The sequence below is a fragment of the Myotis yumanensis genome, unplaced genomic scaffold (assembly GCF_028538775.1).
Source record: "Myotis yumanensis isolate MYYU_CA2020_CCGP unplaced genomic scaffold, mMyoYum1.0.hap1 SCAF_15, whole genome shotgun sequence".
NCBI classification, from domain to species: Eukaryota; Metazoa; Chordata; class Mammalia; order Chiroptera; family Vespertilionidae; genus Myotis; species Myotis yumanensis.
Genome location: NW_027223766.1, coordinates 2,083,496 through 2,104,364, shown reverse-complemented (window position 1 = coordinate 2,104,364; position 20,869 = coordinate 2,083,496). Strand labels below are relative to the sequence as shown.

Here is a 20,869-nt window from a genome sequence, read left to right as displayed (position 1 = left end):
GGTTGGGTTTTCAAAAGGTATCATGAGTATGAGCAAATTGATGGTAAGGTGGATAACGATGAATGAAGAGTTACCAGCAGCTTAAGACACTGTTTTATCTCATTTGAGGTTGATGGGATTCAAATTGCTTTCTTAGCTGAGCAATATGCGGTGGAAAAGGAGCCGCACTTAGGAGGCTCTCCATTTGCATTTCTGCTAAATTACTCTGCTCTGCTTTCTAAGACAAGTGACTAGGACCTTGGCCCGCAAACTGCGGCTCGCGAGCCACATGCGGCTCTTTGGCCCCTTGAGTGTGGCTCTTCCTAAGCCTTAGGAGTACCCTAATGAAGTTAATAACAATGTACCTACCTATATAGTTTAAGTTTAAAAAATTTGGCTCTCAAAAGGAATTTCAATCGTACTGTTGATAATTGGCTCTGTTGACTAATGAGTTTGCCGACCACTGGCCTAGGAGAGAAAACTATGTTCCAGGGAAGTAAGCCAGGAGCACGGGGACTGGACGAAGGGATGTTTATCAGTGAAGACGTCAGAAGCTCGCCTCCCGTTTTCCTGATACAAAGGCAATCAGAGTTGGGATCAGCGCAGACAGACACCGATGCTCCCCACGCTCACCAGCTCCCACAGGAGCCAGAGGCGGCCCTGAGATAAACAATCCACCCTCCCCAGACCCACCCCTCCTGCCCTGCTGCTGTCAGGCGAAGGTTGGAATTTCAATTAGCATCAATCTCCATGTGTTACATCTTGAACAGTCAGTTAACTGCTCCCTAATCCCTACAATGTGAAACACTATTGTTTTGCAAAGGCATTTCCTTTAAACTCACAGGGAAAAAAATTCCTATTTGACCAGTAAAACAATATTTTTCTCCAAATAAAACACTAAATATTAAATAATTGCTTTGTTTTGGATTTTAATAATAGGCCTATTTACAAAAATTGTTATACTTGGACAGTACAAGTTCAGAGGCAACTGAATGTGTTCACGTAGAATCGGAGTCAACAGCCCACTGGCTGCACTGGACACTCACTAGTGTTTCGGAATTCTCCCCACATGTGTATTCCTTGGAAGACTCCTTACGTCATACTAAGCACATGCCATGAGCACTGGTAACACGGATCCCACTCAACTCGGTGCCAACATTCCCATTTCCTATGTCATCTCAAATGTCCCCATAGATTTTTTTCTTAAAACTTCCTTTTTCGAAAAATATTGGCTGATGCCTAAGAAAACTGCTGAGAAAGGATACACCTAAAGGATTTCTGCAGATTTCTTATTTCAGTATTTTAGAAGAACATATGGGTATTTGGAAAGTACCATCTCTTTCAGAGAAGATTTTAAAAATAATTTTAAATTTATGAGGCCACAAAGCACAATTAACACTGAAAGGGTGAGGGCTATGCGCTCCCCGCCATCTCCTCCATGTTGGGGCCACGTGTAGCCTTCTTCCCGGAAGCCCAGGCCTCTGCTGGCCGCGCCCGGGATTTTAAACTAACCAATGACAATCAAGGGAAGTGCGCGCCATAGATATGACCACATCCTGTGTAACAAGACCCGGCTCACGCCTGGCCAATCGGCAGGGCCCACAATCCCCTTGCGTCACCCCCCTATTTAAGCCGGATTTTCCCATGGGAGGGCACTCTCTCTTCCTGTCGCCGGGCTGGCCGGGAGCAGGGCCGGGCCGGCCGGGAACGGGGGGTCGGTCTAGCTAGCCCAAAAAATAAAAGGTCCTTCTGCTGTTGCATCGAACTGGCTCCCAGTGTGGGATTTTTTTGGGGGATCTTGGAATCTGGGCACAACAAACACAGCTTCAGAGATATAAATGTAAAGTAGCTGTCTTAGGTCTGGTACCGTTATGACTAAGGAGTCATTAATAACAGGAAAGAAGCAAGGGAAGGCCAGATGTTAGAGGCATGTCACTTGGGCAGCTGCATCAGAAAGCTACACCTTTACACTCCCCGGGGTCCAACAAAAGGAAGGTGGACTCGTGCCCAGTAAAGCTGGGTGACTGGGGAAGGTACCTGACTGTCCACCACACCTGGGGACAGAGGCGGTTGGCCAGTCTGGGCACGGCCATTGCAAGTGCTCGGAAATCTGGGACATGGAATCCCCTGAACAAAGGAATTCGATCTCTCGTGCTTGAAAGATCAGATGGAGGCCGAAAACCAGGACTACAGGCTTTATTAGAGGAGAAGCACCTGCGGGCAGCCTCACAAGGGGAGGACAGCAGCACGTGCAGGGGTGGGCAGGCCTTTTGAGGGGCGGAATGGGAAGGAATGGGGGCTTAGTGTTCTCGGTGCACGCTGATTGGTGGCTTAATGTAAGGTCCATATAGGAACAAGGGCTTAGGGTATTTGGCAGGTGTGGATTGGTGGTCCAATGTACAGTCCATATAAGGCACATGGTTAGTCACTCAGGTCTTTCCAGGCTGCAGGTTATGTCATTCTCTGCCCACCAGTGGGGGGAAGGGAGGATCTATCAGTGCTTTTGAGGCCCTTGGGACGCTTGCTGTTGGGGGAGGGCCCTCCTGCACTCTCCCGTGTGGCCCAAGGCCATGTGGCCCCACACAGTGGACCAATGACTGACTAGCCGGACGCTGACGGGATCCAGCTCAACCTGGAAGGGAACCTGGACACTGACGGGTCCGAAGCCCCAGCTACGCTTCCTCCGCGACCGGATGAAGAGAAATGGGACTTCGGAAGCCCAGGGATGTAATTCCACAAAAGTAAAGCTTTCACCCACATGGTCCTCCGGTGGGGCCTCTGGAAATGTTATCCCAGCGGCACCCCAAGAACACCATTCCACCGATAACAGCTTCTTTACTGGAATGAAACAATTTTCTCTGTTCAGAATTTCTGAAGAAAGTCTCTCCCTGGGAGGCGCATGCAGTTTTGACTGTCTCAGCAAAATTCTAATGGAACTGCTGTTTTCCTCAGACAGTTAGAATGCAAACATTCCTTCCATTCTTTAAAATAGTTTTAACAATTGAAGACATCTGAACCAGTTCATTAGAATGCCTGTGGGGTTTTGATAAAAATAAAGGAAGCCCAGTTTATTTTACGTGACTAATGCATCAGGCCGGCTCCCGTTGGGGGCTGCATTGCTAGTTGCTCAGGAAGAGGTTGCACAGGCCCGAAGAGCATACCCAGCCCGACACAGAGCAGAGAGCCCGCGCCCAGGCAGGCTCCTGGGCCGGCTCCTGGGCCGGCGCCAGGGAGCGGGATCAAACACAGGGCAGTCTGAGCCCAAAGTTCCTGCTTTTCATTCCGCCGTGGAGTTTCCCACCATCTGCGTCTAGTCTCCAACCAGTTCTTAACAACGAAACCATCTTTAATATTATAGCCAATACTCCTATTGACAATAATTCAAAACATAATTTTGTGTAATACTAGATATTTTGGGGGTAAAGCATGAATAGTTATTACATTTTATTTCTTTGGAATCTGATGTTATTTTAAGTTTAACTCGACCTAATCCATCCTATAGTCCTATACAGTGTTTGAATACTGCATGTTCTAAAAACTCATGGGTAGTATCCAGCTAACTAAACCTTCTAATGAACTAACAACGCTTGATGTGATGGCTGGGCTTCCCTCATCAAAGAGAAAGTAAAAGTGCTATGAGCTGGTTAGCTGTTATGAAAAAAACGCACACTTGTATGTCCTGCAGCACTCTCCTATGTGGGGAGAAAGGAAAGATGTCATTCTTGTTTGTAGGGACTGGAGAGAGGCTGCTTTGGAACCTTGTAACCCCAGGATCTTCACATTCCATGACTGTTTTTTAAACATAAAACAGAAGATGGATTGTTGTCTGGGAAGAAACCCATGCTTCTTATTTCAAGTAACTGCTCCTTTAGCATTGAGGATTTTAGTTTCACACTATTTTTGCATATCCGACTAATTATAGGATTAGAAAACTGATAGATGTGTCAAAACACATTGGCAAGAAAGTGGTTTTTCATAAAAATAAAGAAGGATATAATACAAAATAATAACTTTTGTAGTTGTATTAAATTGGGAGACAAAAGGAAATGGGTAAGAGAAGAAAGGGGCAAGATTTACAGAATAGAAAGGTGAAGATTGGAAAGAAAGTAACAGGAAGGAGCCACACAACAAATGTCAACCAGGGTTCAGTGTCGAGTGGAAACACTGGAGTGGAGTGTGGGAAGCGAGGCTGCGTGACACGCACCCAGACTTCAGCACTAAGTGACACTGCACAAAACCAGGCCTCTCATCTTCCATCGAAAGACCACACGAAAGACCGCCATGACCTAGTGGCCCGTAAAAATTCTTATTGTAAAGACTATGAAAAGCCTCATGTGTTGTTTTATAATTTTAAAAACAAATGTAGAGTCAGTACCGCAAGCCTGAGAATTACTGGGCATCCAGAACCAAACATCAGACAGGTGTTTGCTACGGAAAGAACGACAAGCTTACCGTCGTGATTCGGATTTCCTAGTGTCCACGGCTCATCGGAGTCAAAGTGAGTGTCTCCCCCGATTCCTGGTCCAGGGAAGTAGGCATGTGCCAAAAACCCTCCCTCTCCATCAAAGGGAGAGCTGTCTCCATGGAAACCAGATGCAAAAATGATGGTTATATCCACGTCTCGCTTGCCGTTTTCTAACTCACTGTAGGGCACTTCTTCGAATGTCAGGGGAGTCACGTTCTGCCACACGTCGAAGGCACGGCGGATAGCTCTGCGTGTCTCAGGGTCCCCCACTTTCGGAGTTACGTTCTTTATACTGAAATTTAGAGAAAAGAATAAAGCGCATGGCTTCGTTCCAAATAGTCTGACTTAGAGATTTTGATCTATTCAGTGAGTAAAATAACGAATAGAAGAAATGAATTAAAATCTATGCTTCCGTAGCTAGAGCTCACTATACGGGCCGTCTGGTTCTCCGCAGCCCAGCATCCTCCACCCCCGCTGCAGTGGGGGTCCCTGCGGAGTGTGGGGCGGCAGGACCTCCAGGACATGCCGGGGAGGGGGAGGCACTGAAAGAAAAGCCCAGCATCTTCCTGGGAGCCATGACTTCCAGGGTCAGCGCTGTGTGCCCCCCGCCATCCGAGCCAGGCCTTTGCGCACCTATGGCCACCAGTTCTGCAGACACCGTTATTTCTCAGTTTTAAAAGAAAAGGCCAATTAATTACTGTTTCTGATGTTCTATTGTTTTCTTATTATATATGTAATTTGTTCTAGCTAAAATAGGCAATGTGAGCGAACAGCTTTTTAATACAAATATTTAGCAATTATATAAATTTAAAGAAGTAACTTGGGCATTATTTAATTAATTTATTTGTCTTGATGCTAATAACAAAGATAAAAATTATAAAATTTTCTCAATTTATTTTGCACTAATCAGATATTTCTCTTTTCTCAGTTCTTTTTATATTTTTCTGAATAGAACATGAATGAAATAAATATGCGTACACATATTTTATATTGTTGTAGTATAAGTTTGTATTATTTTTGTGGAAAGCAATGAGTAACTTCCACAAGAAGCATAAATAAATCTCAGACTCCTTCAACCAACAATCTTACAGCCACGAATCCATGAAATCTCACTAAGGAACTATCTTAATATATGAAGGAGGATAGAATATCCAAGTTAATATTTATTTCAATGCAATAATAAAAGAAGTGGGATCTAAATGATTTATGATAATGGAGTGATAGTTCAATGATGGTGTCTCCATTGCGTGTCGTAATATATACAAAACTTAAAATTAGTTTTGTCTTTTTAAGGCACTTGGCAGCATGGAAAAATAGTTGAGATATATTTCCCAGTGGGGAAATTATACGCAGACTATATTTTAACCCTATTGTAACAATGTCCAGATGGTACATATTCTTATAGATCAAGAAAATGAGGAAGGAAACCGCATGGAAAAGAGTAGGAGAGATGATAAGTGGGCCTGGGCTAGTTCGAAGCCTGGCCAGCAGGGGGCGATGTCGGGCCAGGGGCCAGAAAGGGCAGCATGAAGACAAGGTAGGGCTATGGACCTGGCTTTTGCTCCAGATGAGAGGGGAACACCTGGAGCGTGGAGCTGGTGAGCAGAGAAGTGACACTGGACTACAGGTTAAACCAACAGCTGCGGTCACCACGGGGGAGACAGCAGATTCAAGGCAGTAAGAGTGGAGCAGGGACACCACGGGGGCTTTGGGCCGGGACCAGTGGGGGCATTGGGAAATGCTTGGATGTGGACAGACTGTGTGGACACACCTGCCAAGATGCACTAATGGTCAGACACGGGCTGTGAGAGAGAATTAGTGCCAAGGAAGTCGCCGTACTGTCCACCTGAGCCAACGGATGGTGGCGTGAAAGGCTCGTGCCCTCAGGGAGAGAGGGGTGCAGCATTTCCTTGTGGGTTTATTTATCTCATTTACTTATTCTTTTGCTTTAGGCTCCATTCTGTGTGATGTCATCAACTCCACTCAGAAGGGGGCCTCCGACACAGCCTGCCCTGGGCCTCCTGTGTGAGGAGGCACGTGGTTCATGCTGAAACTCGGACTTTTCTCCAAATCCGTTTTCCCAGTGGCCTGTCATTCCTTCCCACACTGTGGGCCGCAGAAGTCCCCGTGCTCAGGCAAGTGTGCTTTCGACACACTCTCTGAAAGCATGCAGACCGTGGGGGCCCTGCTTCCTGCCGCACTGCCTGTGAACATGCTATCCCCCGCGATGACCCGATTGTGTACTTAACCTGCCATCCAGTGTCACTTCTCTGGACAAGAGACAGAGCTGGAAGCAGGCTTCCTCAGAACTTCTCTATTGTAGTGATGAGAAACAATAAAAAGAACAACAACACAATTAGACAATGACAGACATGATGGTGAGGGCTGAGGAGGCCGGTGAGTACATGATGAGGATGATTTCAATGACAACAGGAGCCACATGTGCCTAGCACTGAGTTCCCAGCAGGGAAAGGGACAGGTAGCAGCCTTGTGGTGTACAGGACGATGATCCAACCAACTGAGCCACATGGCCAGGACAACACTAAAATAATTTTAAAGAGCATCATTGATACGTAACAGAAAATGGAAATGTATAAAATGTTCATTAAAAGCATAGAAGGCAGAAAAAGGGAAGACAAAAGAACACCACAAAGAAGAACAGCAATAGGCAGCAGAGAGTTATAAATACAGCAGATACTAATTCAACTATATCAATAATCGCTTGAAACTGAATGGTCACTATACACCAAGGAAAAGAGAGAGAGAGGAGTAAGAAGCTAACAGCAATGACGTGCTGCCAATGAGAAACCAACCTTAACTATAAAGACATTGTAAGATTAAAAGTACAGGGATGAGCATACACCACACTATACTAATCGGAATAAAACCGTAGCAACTACATTAATTGCAGACAGAGCTGGCTGCAGAGCAAGGAACATTACCAGGGAGAAAGAGCATGCTGCGTAATGATAAAGGTGTCAGATTTTCACGAAGACATAGCAGAACGTAATGTTTATGTGCCAAGCCACAGAACAACCAAGCACAGGAGGCAAAAGCGGACAGAATTGCAGGAACATAGCTAGACGAATGCACTGTCTCAGTTGGAGCCTGGACTGGCCCTGCCTCAGTAGCTGGCAGCCCTACAGACGGGAAACAGCGGTGGGCACAGGGAACGGACCCCTCAGACAGCTCACTCATCGTGGTCAGCCTCACTGACACTTCGTCTGTCAGAAGACGCGACAGACCCCTCACCAGAGGAGACGTAAAGCTGGCCAGCAAGTACATGAAGAGCGCATGTCATTAGGAGCTGCACGCTGAAACAACGAGGACCCACTGCACACCTGCTAGGCTGTCACAGGAGGGCCCACAGCAGCCAGCACTCTCCTCACAGCACTCTCCAGGTGGCTGTCTGCAAAGGCACTGCATGTGGCCAGGCTTTACCGTCACACGGACATGGAAAGTCCAGTTATCCAAAGACATCGTGTTTAAGTGCAACTACCTGTGTGGTCACTCAGGGGCTTTCAGATTGTGAACTCTAGTGGGAGAAGACCATGTGTCCGGGTAGGCGGCGACAGCCCCCCAGAACACAGGTGTGCCCTCGGGGTGCTGGAGGTGCAGTTCACCCAGAGCCACGGGGGCCCCCAGAGGGCAAGCCGTTCTCTTTCTCTATCGTGGCTTTACGTTCCTTGTGTGAACATTGCACCACAACAGGTCACCCTGTAGTCAGCATGTGTAAGGTGTCAAGAGACATCTAACTGAGCAGCAGTGACACGTGGAGACGGGACGTGGCCCAGTGCTCCTACCTGTAGGTGATGTGCTTGTGCTGCCACTTCTGGCCCGTGAGCGCGTATCGCTTCCGGCGGACGCTGAACCTGGAGCCGCCTCTGGTCTGGTCAGGCACCCCACACCGGGGCCTCTTCATCCAGCTGCAAGAAGCAGGCCTTCGTTAGTGAGCAGCCTCAGCGCTAACCTCAAAGGACACCAGCAGGAAGCTGTCTACGGTGGGATGAGGAGACCGGAAAACCAAAGCAGAAACCCACCCACTTTCTGGCAGTTTGAATCTAAATAGAAAGCACATTATTTTTCCTGAATGATCAAGATTCACTAGCTTACATCACAGAGCTTTTAGATATTTTTCTCTCTCTAATTTATTTTGAGCCAGTGGTAGACTGAGTGTCTTAAAATGAGACTTTGAAAAGAAATTCTCAGTAAGGTCTCCTCCAGCTCTAACATTCAACAATGTTTAAAATCTATGACGTGACCTTAAATTCCAGCAGCCAAGAGGGTGTGCCTTGCACACAGAGAACTTGTTTAATAGCATTTGCCTTCCCACCTTTTCTTCTTTTCACTGTCATTGTCCTAATTCCTAAGTAAGAGCCACACGATAACCACATTCCATGCTTAAGTAATGTTTTCTCCTGAACATGAGGTTAGCACCACAGAAGTAAGGTTTCCGTGTTTATATTAAGAAAACGAAATGCTGCTTTTGGTTTATCAACTGAACATTTCACAGGTGCAGGCGTCTGCAATCCTGGAGACGCGCTGACTACTGCTGTTTTCTATGTGGTCTTGCTTCTTCTCCAAACAGAACGGTTTTCCTGCTGCTGGGACTTTTTCTGTAGTGACTCATAAAGGGCTCTCCTGTTCATGACCCCGTTTAATGTAACGCTTACAAAGCTGGGCAGACTCCATGGTCCCACAGGCTGCGGAAAGCGGAGATCAGGAAAGAATCAGAGAGAAAGAGAGCTCCGGGCGTGGACAGCAGCGTGTGGCTGCGGGTGGGGTGCCTGGCAGTGGGAGAGGGCACGGAGGGGATCAACAGTGATGGGAAAAGTAAAGCAAAATAAAAAGAATCCACTTTTGCTGTATTTCACCAAATACTTCACAGTGTCTATACTCTTGAAAGGGACAAAGCTCCTGTGGAGAAGACTGTCAGCGATGTCCGTTTGTGGGAATAAATGACATGGTTTGCATGTGACGTGGATAAATCAGCTTTTACAGAGACACGCTGCCTGCAGCAGTGAAACCACAACTCGCTTTTCCAGGCAGTGGGCGGTCCCCTGTGCTGGGCCCGGCAGGAACGTGGCCATGGCATGGCTGACCTGAGCTGGGCCCGGCAGGAACGTGGCCGTGGCATGGCTGACCTGTGCTGGGCCCGGCAGGAACATGGCCGTGGCATGGCTGACCAGAGCTGGGCCCGGCAGGAACGTGGCCGTGGCATGGCTGACCAGAGCTGGGCCCGGCAGGAACATGGCCGTGGCATGGCTGACCTGACGGCCCCACCGAGGTGACAGCTGCTTCAGAGAACCACCCCATGTGTTTATCCAAGTCTCCAGATCCAAGATGTCCTGAAAGCACTCATTCCACAGGCTGTCGGCCTCAGAACTGGCTGAGCTGACTGAGCGGAGGCTGGGCCCGATCCTACAGTTACCCCGGCATCCCAGGACTCTGAGGGTTCCCTGGCCTGACGCACCGGGCGGGCTCTGCAGGCCCCCCTGGTGGGACCCCTGGCATAAAACCACATCCAGTGATGAAGAACCTGAAGAGCCATTCCTCTTCATTACACGTGCAAGACCGCGATCTGGACCCAGACGCCAACACCAGGCATTACTGGTGGGCTGAGGATGAGGGAAGCGGTTTTAATATATGGGTGTTTCGTTAATCACATCAACAAAATTATAATATTCCTCAGGCAAGTGCTTGTCCTTACCTATTGTACTGAAATAATAAATAATACCAAGTTATTAAAGATGCACAAATGTACTTAATGCAGAATGCATGTGGTCACATATTTAGCTAAGGAAAATATTTAAGGAAATGCTCTAAGTGGAGAAATAATTTTGAAATGGGTAGTGGGATAAAATTTGACAATATGGAATTAGTTGTTATCAGAATCAAATGTATGTTCGATGAAAATATATTATCTAAAATTACATTAATAATCCACAAAATTAAAAGGCAAAGTTGGTAACTGAAAACAATTTCACTGTGTTGCCCTCGCTTCCATTTAGGCCGCGCACATGCGAGGGAGTTCCTCCGAGCAGCCCGCTCCCCAGGGCAGGCCTCGGCCACACAGGTCCCTGGGCTGATCGGAATCTCTGTTGAACTCCTTAGAGATTTCTTTGGCTTTTGCATATAATTTTGTCTTATTTCCAAGTGTTTGTTCACTTATTTACTCATCCTGATCCATTCATCCTACAATATTTCTGAGCATTTATAACACGCTGAGAGGCATTAACTACTGTGAGGATAAAAGAGAAGCAAGGCCAGAGCCCTCGCTGAGTTCACACACCGTCGGCCAGACATGCCTGATAAACAAGGCTCCCAACACGGGCTGACTCGTCTCCATCGAGACACCTGCCACATGTGTTGCTTTACATGTAGTAAAACACACGGGTGTTGTTCCTGCCCCAAACTTGCACCAACTGCTCTGATGCCTAATTTCAGCCCAAATCAGAGCACCCCCCATGCCTGGGCCGGACGGCCTTGCAGGTCCCACTGCCCTGCTCTGCCCCACATCCAGGAACCACAGCGCAGCCTCTGCTGCCGCCCACCCCCCAGGTGCCTCTCCCCTCCGCTGCGCTGGCCTCCTCCTCCTGACGTGCACTCCCCAGGCACAGACCGTCCTCCTCCTGTTCAGCCATGAAACACCCTGTAGAAGGACTTGGACACAGGCCTCCTTAGCTGGGTCCCTTGACCTCCGCTTCCCCAGGCCACCCAGGCCCACAGCCCGGCCTCCCTCTGCGTAGTGTAGTGGCCCGTGTCAGGATCACCGTCCCCGCCCTGTTCCCACTGAGAACCCCCACACCCTCACATGCGGCTCCCTCAGGCAGAGCTGCCGCCTGACGCAGCAGGGCTGTTCTGTGGGTTCCGACCTGCATGTCTGTCTGGCCTGGGCATCGGGCTAGGGAGCCTGTGGGCCCGGCCCAGGGCCACCTGTGCCCAGGGCCACCCCTGCATCACTGCAGTGAGGCGGGGGCTCAGGAGCCCAGTCGGCAGCCTCTGCACCTGCTGACCTGCCCACTGTCCAGCAGGTTCCCGCGGACTTCGTAGTCCTCCCAGCTCTGCGCCTTCAACAGAAGCTGACTGGGTGGACACCGCACAGGCACGCTTATGGGCTAGACTAGCTCATCAGGCAGATGCTGACGTGCAAGCATGAAGCTCGGGCAGGCCTGATCTGACAACAGCAGAAACTTCACGCAAAGAAGCCTTAGTGAGGGTTGGTAAGGCTGAGAATATTCCACCTTAACTTCACCAGTATGGACACCCACACACTGTGGCGCGGAGCTCCCAGTGGGCATTGTTTATTGAAATATGTAAAACCCCAACAATACGATCAAAGGGCATTCTGACAGGAACCGTCTCTGTGGCAAATTGGTCTTCGGGCTTTTACGGGACTGCAACATTTAAAACACTTTTCAGGGAGGGTGGGGCGAGGGGAAGAGATCAACCAAAGGACTTGTATGCGTGCACATAAGCCAAACCAATGGACGTGGACAACAGGGGGATGAGAGCATGAGTGGGGGGGGGGGGAGGTTGGGGGTTAATGGGGGGGATGAGGACACACTTGTAATACCTTAACCAATAAAGAAATTAAAGATTAAAAAAACACAACTTTTCATTCCGGAGCAGGCAGGGTTCCTCACACGTTTTTAAAGTGGGTGAGAGGCCCGGTCGGTGAGCGCAGGGCTGGCGCCTGCTCCTCTCAGTGTGCTCACGGCCACTTGGGGGGCTCTGGCTGCCGCAGCCATTTCTAGACCAACACGAAGTTATTGTGCAACAAAATGCTAGTTGCACCCAAATACCATTTTGATAAATCCTGTGAATACCCGTGACAAGGGCACAGACTCTGCATGCCAGAGTGAACCCCGTGGTCTCCCTTAAGGTGACAAACATCCCAGGAAAGAAACAGGCCTGACGGGGTGTGTGGGGGGCAGCAGGGGAGTCACCTTGAATGTGATATCCCACCAAACTGCAATGCAAACACTCTGACACATAAAAGATAAACTAAAATTTAAAAATGTCTCCTATTAACATTGTAAAATCATATTACACTCATGTTCATTATTGCCGTGCCATGTCTTTCTCTCCTTTTCTTCATAACATAAATGGTTCCATTTATTAAGGAACTTAAGTGAGCTTTCTCCCAAAAATTAGCTAAGAAACCCATTATTTGAAAGAGCCGTTGACATATATGACAATGAGCTCATTTTCATATATGTATTTATTACTATCTTTCCAACCCTAATGCTGATTAATATAAAAGCGATATCGAACGCCATTTAAGGTAACACCTTCACCTGTGGCGTGAAAATGGTTCCTTTCTTCAGCACGATACAGAGGTGACCACAACTGGAAGCACTGCTTTTAAGTGCCCAAGAATTACAGACCGAGTGTACTAATGTCTGCCTGCGGAAGGAGAGCGGAATTATTTAACTTAAAAACAATTGATCTTGCCAAGAGTCTAAAATCAGATAAAAGTTTATAGCTACTCAGAGTGAATCCTAAGACATTTCAACAGAGAGGAGTGATTTCAGGCCTATAGGTGCAGTCCACAGTGGGTGTCCTCTGACTGTCCTGGTAACCCGGTGCCCTTGTGGCGCGGGTGGTTTCTTTATCGGAAAAGGCGGAGAGAAAAGTGCGCCCATCTCCCCCTGTGGGCGTTGATGGGTGATGACCACAGGGCGTGACAAGGGAGATTTACTTTGTGCCAAGAACTCGAAACACCCAGGGGCACCAGGAGGGAATGAGCCTGTCCCCTCTGCTCTCCGGAAGCCATACCGCCTCCACGCTGCTGGGACCTTGCAGGCAACGTGACCTCCGGGCCCCTAGCAAAGAGCTGAGGTCCGTGAGCTGCCTCTGCCTCCTCCACAGAGGAAACGCCCCGTGGAGACGGCTGCTGAGGAACTGCGTGTGCGAGTGACTGAGGCCTCAATCAGTGAGATGACAGACGCTATTCAAGAGCGAAGAAGCAACTGAAGGCAGAGACTTTCCAGGGAAAACCCCTCCTTGATTAACTGGTCGGGGCAATTTTCCCTTGTGGGCCATCAGGAAGCTGAAGACTGGCTCTGCCCTCTCCCCCAGGGGCCCTGGTTTGGACAGTTGCCCATCTCCCTTGGGGTCAGAGTTCTAATTTGGCCAATTTCAAGTGGCCGCTGGGCCACGACTCAGCAGGGAGCAGATGTGCCGTGTGCCCTCCCAGCCGGACGCCCGCCAACAGGTCGCGGACACCCTTCTTGTCCTGGCTGCAGCAGTGCCCGCTCTGACTCTCCCACCCCGAGGCACCGTTTCGTTCCTATTTTGAAAATGTGTCTCTGACATCAGCTGAGCAAATCTGACCTCTCACAGGACTGAGCTTAAATAGGCTCAATTCCAAAGGCAAGTTCCCAAACGAGCGACCCCACTGGAGGTCGCCGGGTCATTCAGGTTTTCAGAAGACGAGGTCTGGCTCAGGGGCCCCGAGAACGTGCACGCGTGACTTACTCGATGGTGTTCCTGTCCACCTTGCCCGTCATGTTGATGCCGTAGAACTGCTGCATGGCCGCGAGGGCCGACTGCATGGCCTCGGCCGAGCGCAGCACCGCCAGCCGCGGCTCCGTCGGGGGCAGGTAGCCGTACTTCTGCAGCCACACCTGCAAGACAAGCAGCTCCTTTGGGATCAACGTCACCACCAGCAAGGACTTCGGGGTAACGTGTACGTCCGCGCGGACCTCCAAACGTCATTTCCTTCACAAAGGCATCTGTTATTTAAGGGATTTACCTCTTTTCCACTATTTAAGGGCTTTTATGCCTTCTTAACATATATTCTGCACTTAAATGTAATCTCAGTGGTGGTTACAGGTATTTCTAATACACCTACAAACGTTAACTGAAAAAAAAAAGACGATTCATTTGTTGCATTCAGACTGTTTATAAGGCATGGTAGTAAATACTGGCTAAAATCATAAATAAGATTATTCCTGCCCTCTGGGAACTCCACTCTCACATAAAGGATGGCACGTTTCCACGCTCTGCCCCGGGCACCCGCTGGCAGGAGAGGTGAACGGGCAGCTGCCCCCGAAACTGCCTGCTTCCCGAGCACCGGGCCTGAGATGCGCTGGGAGGAGCTGTGTCCGCACAGGGAGGTCCCAGGGTGCAGTCCGCACGCTCTGGGGACAAAAGGTCTACCCACTGCTGCTGGCTGTCTTCGAGGACCGGTAACGGTTTCTCATGCAGGAAATGTTCTTTCATGTGTAAGGCCAGTCCCTTCAATCCAACTTTCCAAAACAATCAGCCGATCTGAAGGAGGTCTGCCCTCCCTCTGAGGACCTCATGGGGTTTATTCCTCTTTGCCAGGTAGAAGCCACCTGGGAGTCCCTGGGGGAGAGATGGCGGCTTGCGCTCCATCCCGGTGGGGACTACAGCAGCAAGTCAGAGTTCTTTAAGGCTGGATTTTTAAAAGCCAGCGTTTCAGGGGGAGGGGGATCATCAGCAGAGAGCGGATGCTTCCTGGTTTTAGGTTCTAGGATTTGTTTCAAACGCACAGCCCTATGTTCAGGGCACATTCCATGGTGCGGTCGCTTCCTCAGGTGTCCCCAGGCCTCTCGGGTTTCTGGAAGTGCAGCAGCAGCCTATGGGCCTGAGAGGTGGGTCGAGAGCCCAGGGCACAGCCAGCAGGCGCTGTGGATGCAGGCGCCACCCCCCCACACCCCTCCACGAGGGCGCTGGTCCTGTGAGTGATGGTCCCAGGAAGCCCCAGCTTCCCGAAGCCTGACCCTCTTCCATGTGGGCCTTGCAACCAACACACAGGGAGTGACCCTCTCGGAGAACATGAACAGCCGTTGTGGAAGTTGATTCCACTAAAGGAAACTGATACTAAACATGTCAACGTCTTCACATGTGAAACAACTATGAGGTGGACTATTTTGTGATATTTTCAAGAAATTGATCCCGAAGGTGCAAAACTATAAGCACAACTTGAAAATAAAACATTTATTCCAAAAGCATGAAGGTTTATAGCAGAAACTGCACCCAGTGAACTCACCCACTAGACCAGTGGTTCTCAACCTTCCTAATGCCACGACCCTTTAATACAGTTCCTCATGTTGTGGTGACCCCCAATTTCATTGTTACAAATTGAACATAATTAAAGCATAGTGATTAATCACAAAAACAATATGTAATTATATATGTGTTTTCCGATGGTCTTAGGCGACCCCTGTGAAAGGGTCGTTGGACCCCCAAAGGGGTCGCGACCCACAGGTTGAGAACCGCTGCACTAGACAGTGATGACACAATGACACTTGTCTCACCTACACACTCTCAGTTACCTGTCAAAGGTGTGTGGTCTGAACAGATGCCATGGTTTCTGAATGAAGGCAGTGTATTATTCACTAGGAAACTCACTCAACCCCGCCTGCCATGCAACTTCCCCCAATCAGAACACCCCAGCTTCATTTTAGTAGTACACATGCACCTATATCCTGAATTTGAACTCTTTTATTTGTAACACTTTGTTTGCTGGAGAGCTGACTTGTTGCTAGGCTACTTGTGGGTGCCAAGCTACTGGCAACAACATTTATGAGTCAAGAGAAAACCATTAATAATAAATCCTGTGATTTATGTACAACTAGAAAGAGCATAAAATGTGTAAGTTTTAAGCACATAATCAGAAAATAGCATGTTCTAAAAAAATATTAGATTTATACCTTAGCCTTTAAAACAAATGAATTAGAATAATAAAAAATGAATTCGTGGAATATGATGAACAGCATAAACTGATAAACAAAAATAGATCCAGAGACATAGAAGCATCAAACAGACTGTCAAACCTCAGAGAGAAGGCAGGGGAGGATGGAAGGGAGCAAGGGGATGTGGGTAAGGGATCAACTAAAGAACGTGTATGCATATAAGCATAACCAAGGGACACAGACAATAGGGGGGTTGAAGGCCTGGGTTGGGGGGTGGGGGTGGGCTGGGAGAGGACAATGAGGGATAAAGGGGATATATGGAAAACTTTCAAAAATAAATAATTTTAAAAAGAATTGTGATTTTCTTAAAGTTCTCTTTTATGTCATTTAGCATGAAAAGCTGTTTTTCCATATGAGTGAGAAGTGAGCAATTCTTTTTAATTGTAAAATATCAAGTAAGCTATGAGACCCACCATTTTATGGTGAAAGTTTGTTTCATGGCCAACAAACAGATCAATGTCATTAAGATTATGGGTCACCTTGAGTTGACCATTCTTAATGTCACTGTTATTTGTTAATCAAGACACCTTCTCTAACATCAAGAATCGACACAGAACAGACTGGAGGTTGCCGGAGGGGAGGGCTTGGGGCTGCATAAAAGAAGGTGAAGGGATTAAGAAGCACAAAATGGCAGTTAAGGTCAAGCACAGGGTGGGCGTGTAATCCGTATACATGTATAACATGGATGTCAGGTGGGCACTGGGGATGCCAGGGAAGACGGCAAGGCATATGATCATCTACCGCAACGCTGCACACCTGAAACTAACAAGAAATAACACTGAACGGCAAGAGAGCACCAAGACAATGGCCAGGAGTTGAAACTGTAACACATCTTCCACAAGACAGTGGAGACTCCCACATGACTGCCATGGCGTCAGGTTAGAGTGTGAAACCAGCAACCTTTCTTATTGGAGCTAAATCTTCCACAGACAACCTTACTCTAGGTCAGTGGTTGTCAACTTTCCTAATGCCGGGACCCTTTAATACAGTTCCTCATGTTGTGGTGACCCCCAATTTCATTGTTACAAATTGAACATAATTAAAGCATAGTGATTAATCACAAAAACAATATGTAATTATATGTGTTTTCCGATGGTCTTAGGTGACCCCTGTGAAAGGGTCGTTCGACCCCCAAAGGGGTCGCGACCCACAGGTTGAGAACCGCTGCTCTAGGTCAATGTGAGAAAGCAACAGTCCCACCTACAGTGACTGGCAGTATGAACTGGACCACAGTGCTTCTTTGCACACATAGTACTCAATGTGGAGACTGCAGATGGAAACAGACACTTGCTTCACAGTCTTTCATTCGCCAAGGGGAACCTTCTCTTGGGCTTGCTTGTGTCTTATACTCCATCACTGCACCTGCTGAGATCCCAGAATTCTGAGAGTCTGATCATCTCTGGTCTGACAGAGAAAAGATCTGGACCAAATACCCCTAAACAAGATGATGTTCATGCTCCTGAGAAGATGAAGTTGGTCAACAAGGTGACATACAACCAGCCAGACACAAGCTGGAGGTACACCCACTGTCACTGGAAGGAAGCCACTGTGGCTGCAGGCACAGTGCTTCATCAAGACTGACTCTCAGTGGCCAGTGAGTGAAGGTCAGGTACACACACTGGTCTGCAGTCATCAAAGAAGAACAGGAGACTCTGGGGTCAGAACCTCATTCTATTTCTATGGAATAAAAACCTCTGGTTGCATAAGCATAGCACAGTACGTAGCCGCCACACTTCATCATTCTACAGCAGTGAGCCAGAGGCAGTTTGGGAAATTGCAAAGAGGAAGACTTTCCCTTCTCTCTCTTTTTTAAATTTAGTTTTTATTGTTGACAGTATTACAGATGTCCCCCATCACCCCCCCAACTTTGTCCTCTCTACCTAGCATCCTTTACTACTAAATTGCAAACTTATAATATCTTATTGATAAAAAAATAAATTAAATCTACAAACTAATATTTGAAGGTAACCTCCCCACCTTTACAGACTCTACCATGGGCATCCATCCACACACACGGCTATTTGAAACATATCCCAGTTTTCAGCATTGTTTTAAAATATTGCTTCTCTGGGACAATTGGAGATAACAAATTTGCCTCCTGAGATTGTTTGTCCCTTTAGTATTTTTTCAAAGTTCTCAAAATAAACATAGTGGGTAGTTGAGGAATAATTTCCTCTCATGTGCATTTGGGAAAAATGACATTAAATTTGTAGGGCTCATGGGAGGATTGATAATATATAAGTGCATGACCATAATTCTTGCTCAATACATCATATGTTGTCCTCATAACTTCTCTGAGTTCTTGAAGTTGCTTCTGATTGAGTTAAGATCTGTCCTTGGAATGAGGCAAGACTGAAAATGCAGGTGAGACCTGAGTGGCCAGAGTTGCGAGGAAAGACAAAACATGGAGGGTAAAGAATCACCTACTTCTTGGAAATTCCCCAAGTGCCAAAACAAAAGGGGGAAGCATGACAAATCTGGCAAATTATTTGGTTTTGGTTTCTTTGCTTTGTTTTGCTCACTGGATGGACATGTGCATTTGAGGGCGATGAAAACAAATTAAGAGGAAAACAATTTCCTTCAGCACAACTTGACTCCTTTTACTGTCCAGGCTTAGCTTACCTCATCTTCACTGGACAACCACCTACAGAACCTCAACTGCAGCAGCAAAATCTAACCTTGAATTTCACCCTGCATGACACATTCAGATACCTTACAGACAAAACACATCTCCTGCACTTAGTTACTATTCAAACGCAGGAATCAATGGGAGAGAGGGCAAGAAGACATAGCACGCAACAAAAAGATGACACTTAAATACGAAATTCTGGACTGATGCCTTCATTAGATCACAGTATTCCAACAGTGGGAATTGTAACCCACCCACCATTCTTTTGATACTATTTTTGTAAATGCTGACTCTGCTTCATATGTAACTTGAAGATAAACAACATATTTGTATAAGAATCCTAGGGACTAACTTCAAAAGATACAGACTGCAACCTTAGTCATCTCAGCTCTGGAAGATTTGCTGTCCTTCAGCCAAAGAACCAAGATGACATAAAACCAGGATGACAAAGACCAGGATGATGCACACCAGACCATCACTTGACCAGTTTCAAGATCCTTTTCAATTAGACTATGCTGGTCTGCAAATAGAGAACTTTCAACCCTTTCCCCTCGATTACTGCTGTCCCTCTCCCTCCTTTTAAAATCTCTGCCTGCACTGAGATGTTGAGACTGGCTTTGGGAGGATAGTACACCACCTTCTCAGGCAGCTGGCCCTTGAATAAACCACTTTCCTTCTTGCTGGTGAGAAAGGAAAGCACAAGTTTGGCTTTCACTGTGACAGGCAACTGGACCTGGGTTTCAGTTATAGTAAATGCAGACTAGTAGGCACCCAGGGCTTCAGTAAATCCATTCAGAAAGAATGTCTTTATCACTAATATTTCATGTAGCCATATTGTGAAAGTCTGTATTAATTCACTCAGCAATCCACACTCACATATTGGGTTAATGTCCTGGAAGATGGTTATCAACAAAAGCAAGGAGTCCCTGTGACTAATGGCAATGCAAGCAGAGAATGTTTAGAATATATATTCTTATTTAGTCTCTCAGGTCAATATTAAGGGGCAGAGAAGTCAGTTTTCCTCCCATGGCTGAACCTAGTAAGTTTATCAATGCCTTAAGATAAAATAAGCTACACCGTCCTTTACAAGGGCGAGTCCCAATGCAGGCCCCGCAGCACATAGAGAAAACATCCTAAAATGATGTTCAGACATCTTTCTAAAAGAAATGAACATATGATTACAGTAATGAATTTATTAGGGTAGAAATATATGCATTTTAGAAATTATAGATGTTTTTTGGTGGAATCTTTAGGGTTTTTCTATATACAGTATCATGTCATCTGCAAATAATGACAGTTTTACTTCTTTCTTTCCAATGTGTTTGCCTTTTATTTCTTCTTGCTGTGGCTAGGACTTCTAGCACTATGGCGAGTAAGAGTGGTGAAAGTGGGCATCCCTGTCTTGTTCCCGATCGTAAGGGAAATGGCTGTAGTTTTTGCCCATTGAGATGATGACATTATTGGAGGAAGAGAAAAGGGAGGAGGGGTTGTAATTCATTTCATCTGGAAAACCACTTTGCAGACCATGGTGCCTCTTTGTGACTGAGCCAGTCACTCAGGTCGAATTCATTTCCAGAAATGTGTGGTGTGGCCGATGTACAGCTCATGTACCCAGGGACCACATGACCCAAAAGAGAGGGCTCGGCATGGAGGAAACAGGCAAAATTCCTCTATACGGCACCGATTCAGTGACAGTTACTTTCATTTACATAGTTACATATTTTCTATTATTTGGGGACAAGATTTTAAAAAATCATTGACTTCATGTGAAATTTTAACATGTTTACTAAAAAATGTTTAAATCTATAATAATTAGTATTCTGATATAAGTAAGTTTCTTGATGAAATGCAACTAAAAGAATGCATTTCAATAGCTAAGTTCTCAATGTCATAAAGTTATTTTCCATTTTTCAGTATAAATTTTCTAAACATATTTGTTAAATTCTGTTCTTAAATTAACAACTAAAAATAAATCACCCTCTATTTTGTTGCATCACCAGCAAAGTTAGTAAAAGCTTAAGGACATTTCCCTCCTGAAGTACAATATAGTGACTAGTTATAAAGAAT

At 46.9% G+C, this 20,869-nt stretch overlaps 1 protein-coding gene across 1 annotated transcript in view; it reads right to left on the bottom strand.

The window, feature by feature from the left end:
• MMP16 (matrix metallopeptidase 16) overlaps positions 1 to 20,869 on the bottom strand; it is a 156,820-nt gene that overhangs the window by 61,221 nt on the left and 74,730 nt on the right. Inside the window, exons 2-4 of the mRNA XM_070391840.1 lie at positions 13,928 to 14,076; positions 8,248 to 8,370; positions 4,432 to 4,736 (exon numbers count right to left, since the gene is read on the bottom strand). Coding sequence (XP_070247941.1) covers positions 4,432 to 4,736; positions 8,248 to 8,370; positions 13,928 to 14,076 — 577 coding nt within the window. The remainder of the gene's footprint in view (positions 1 to 4,431; positions 4,737 to 8,247; positions 8,371 to 13,927; positions 14,077 to 20,869) is intronic.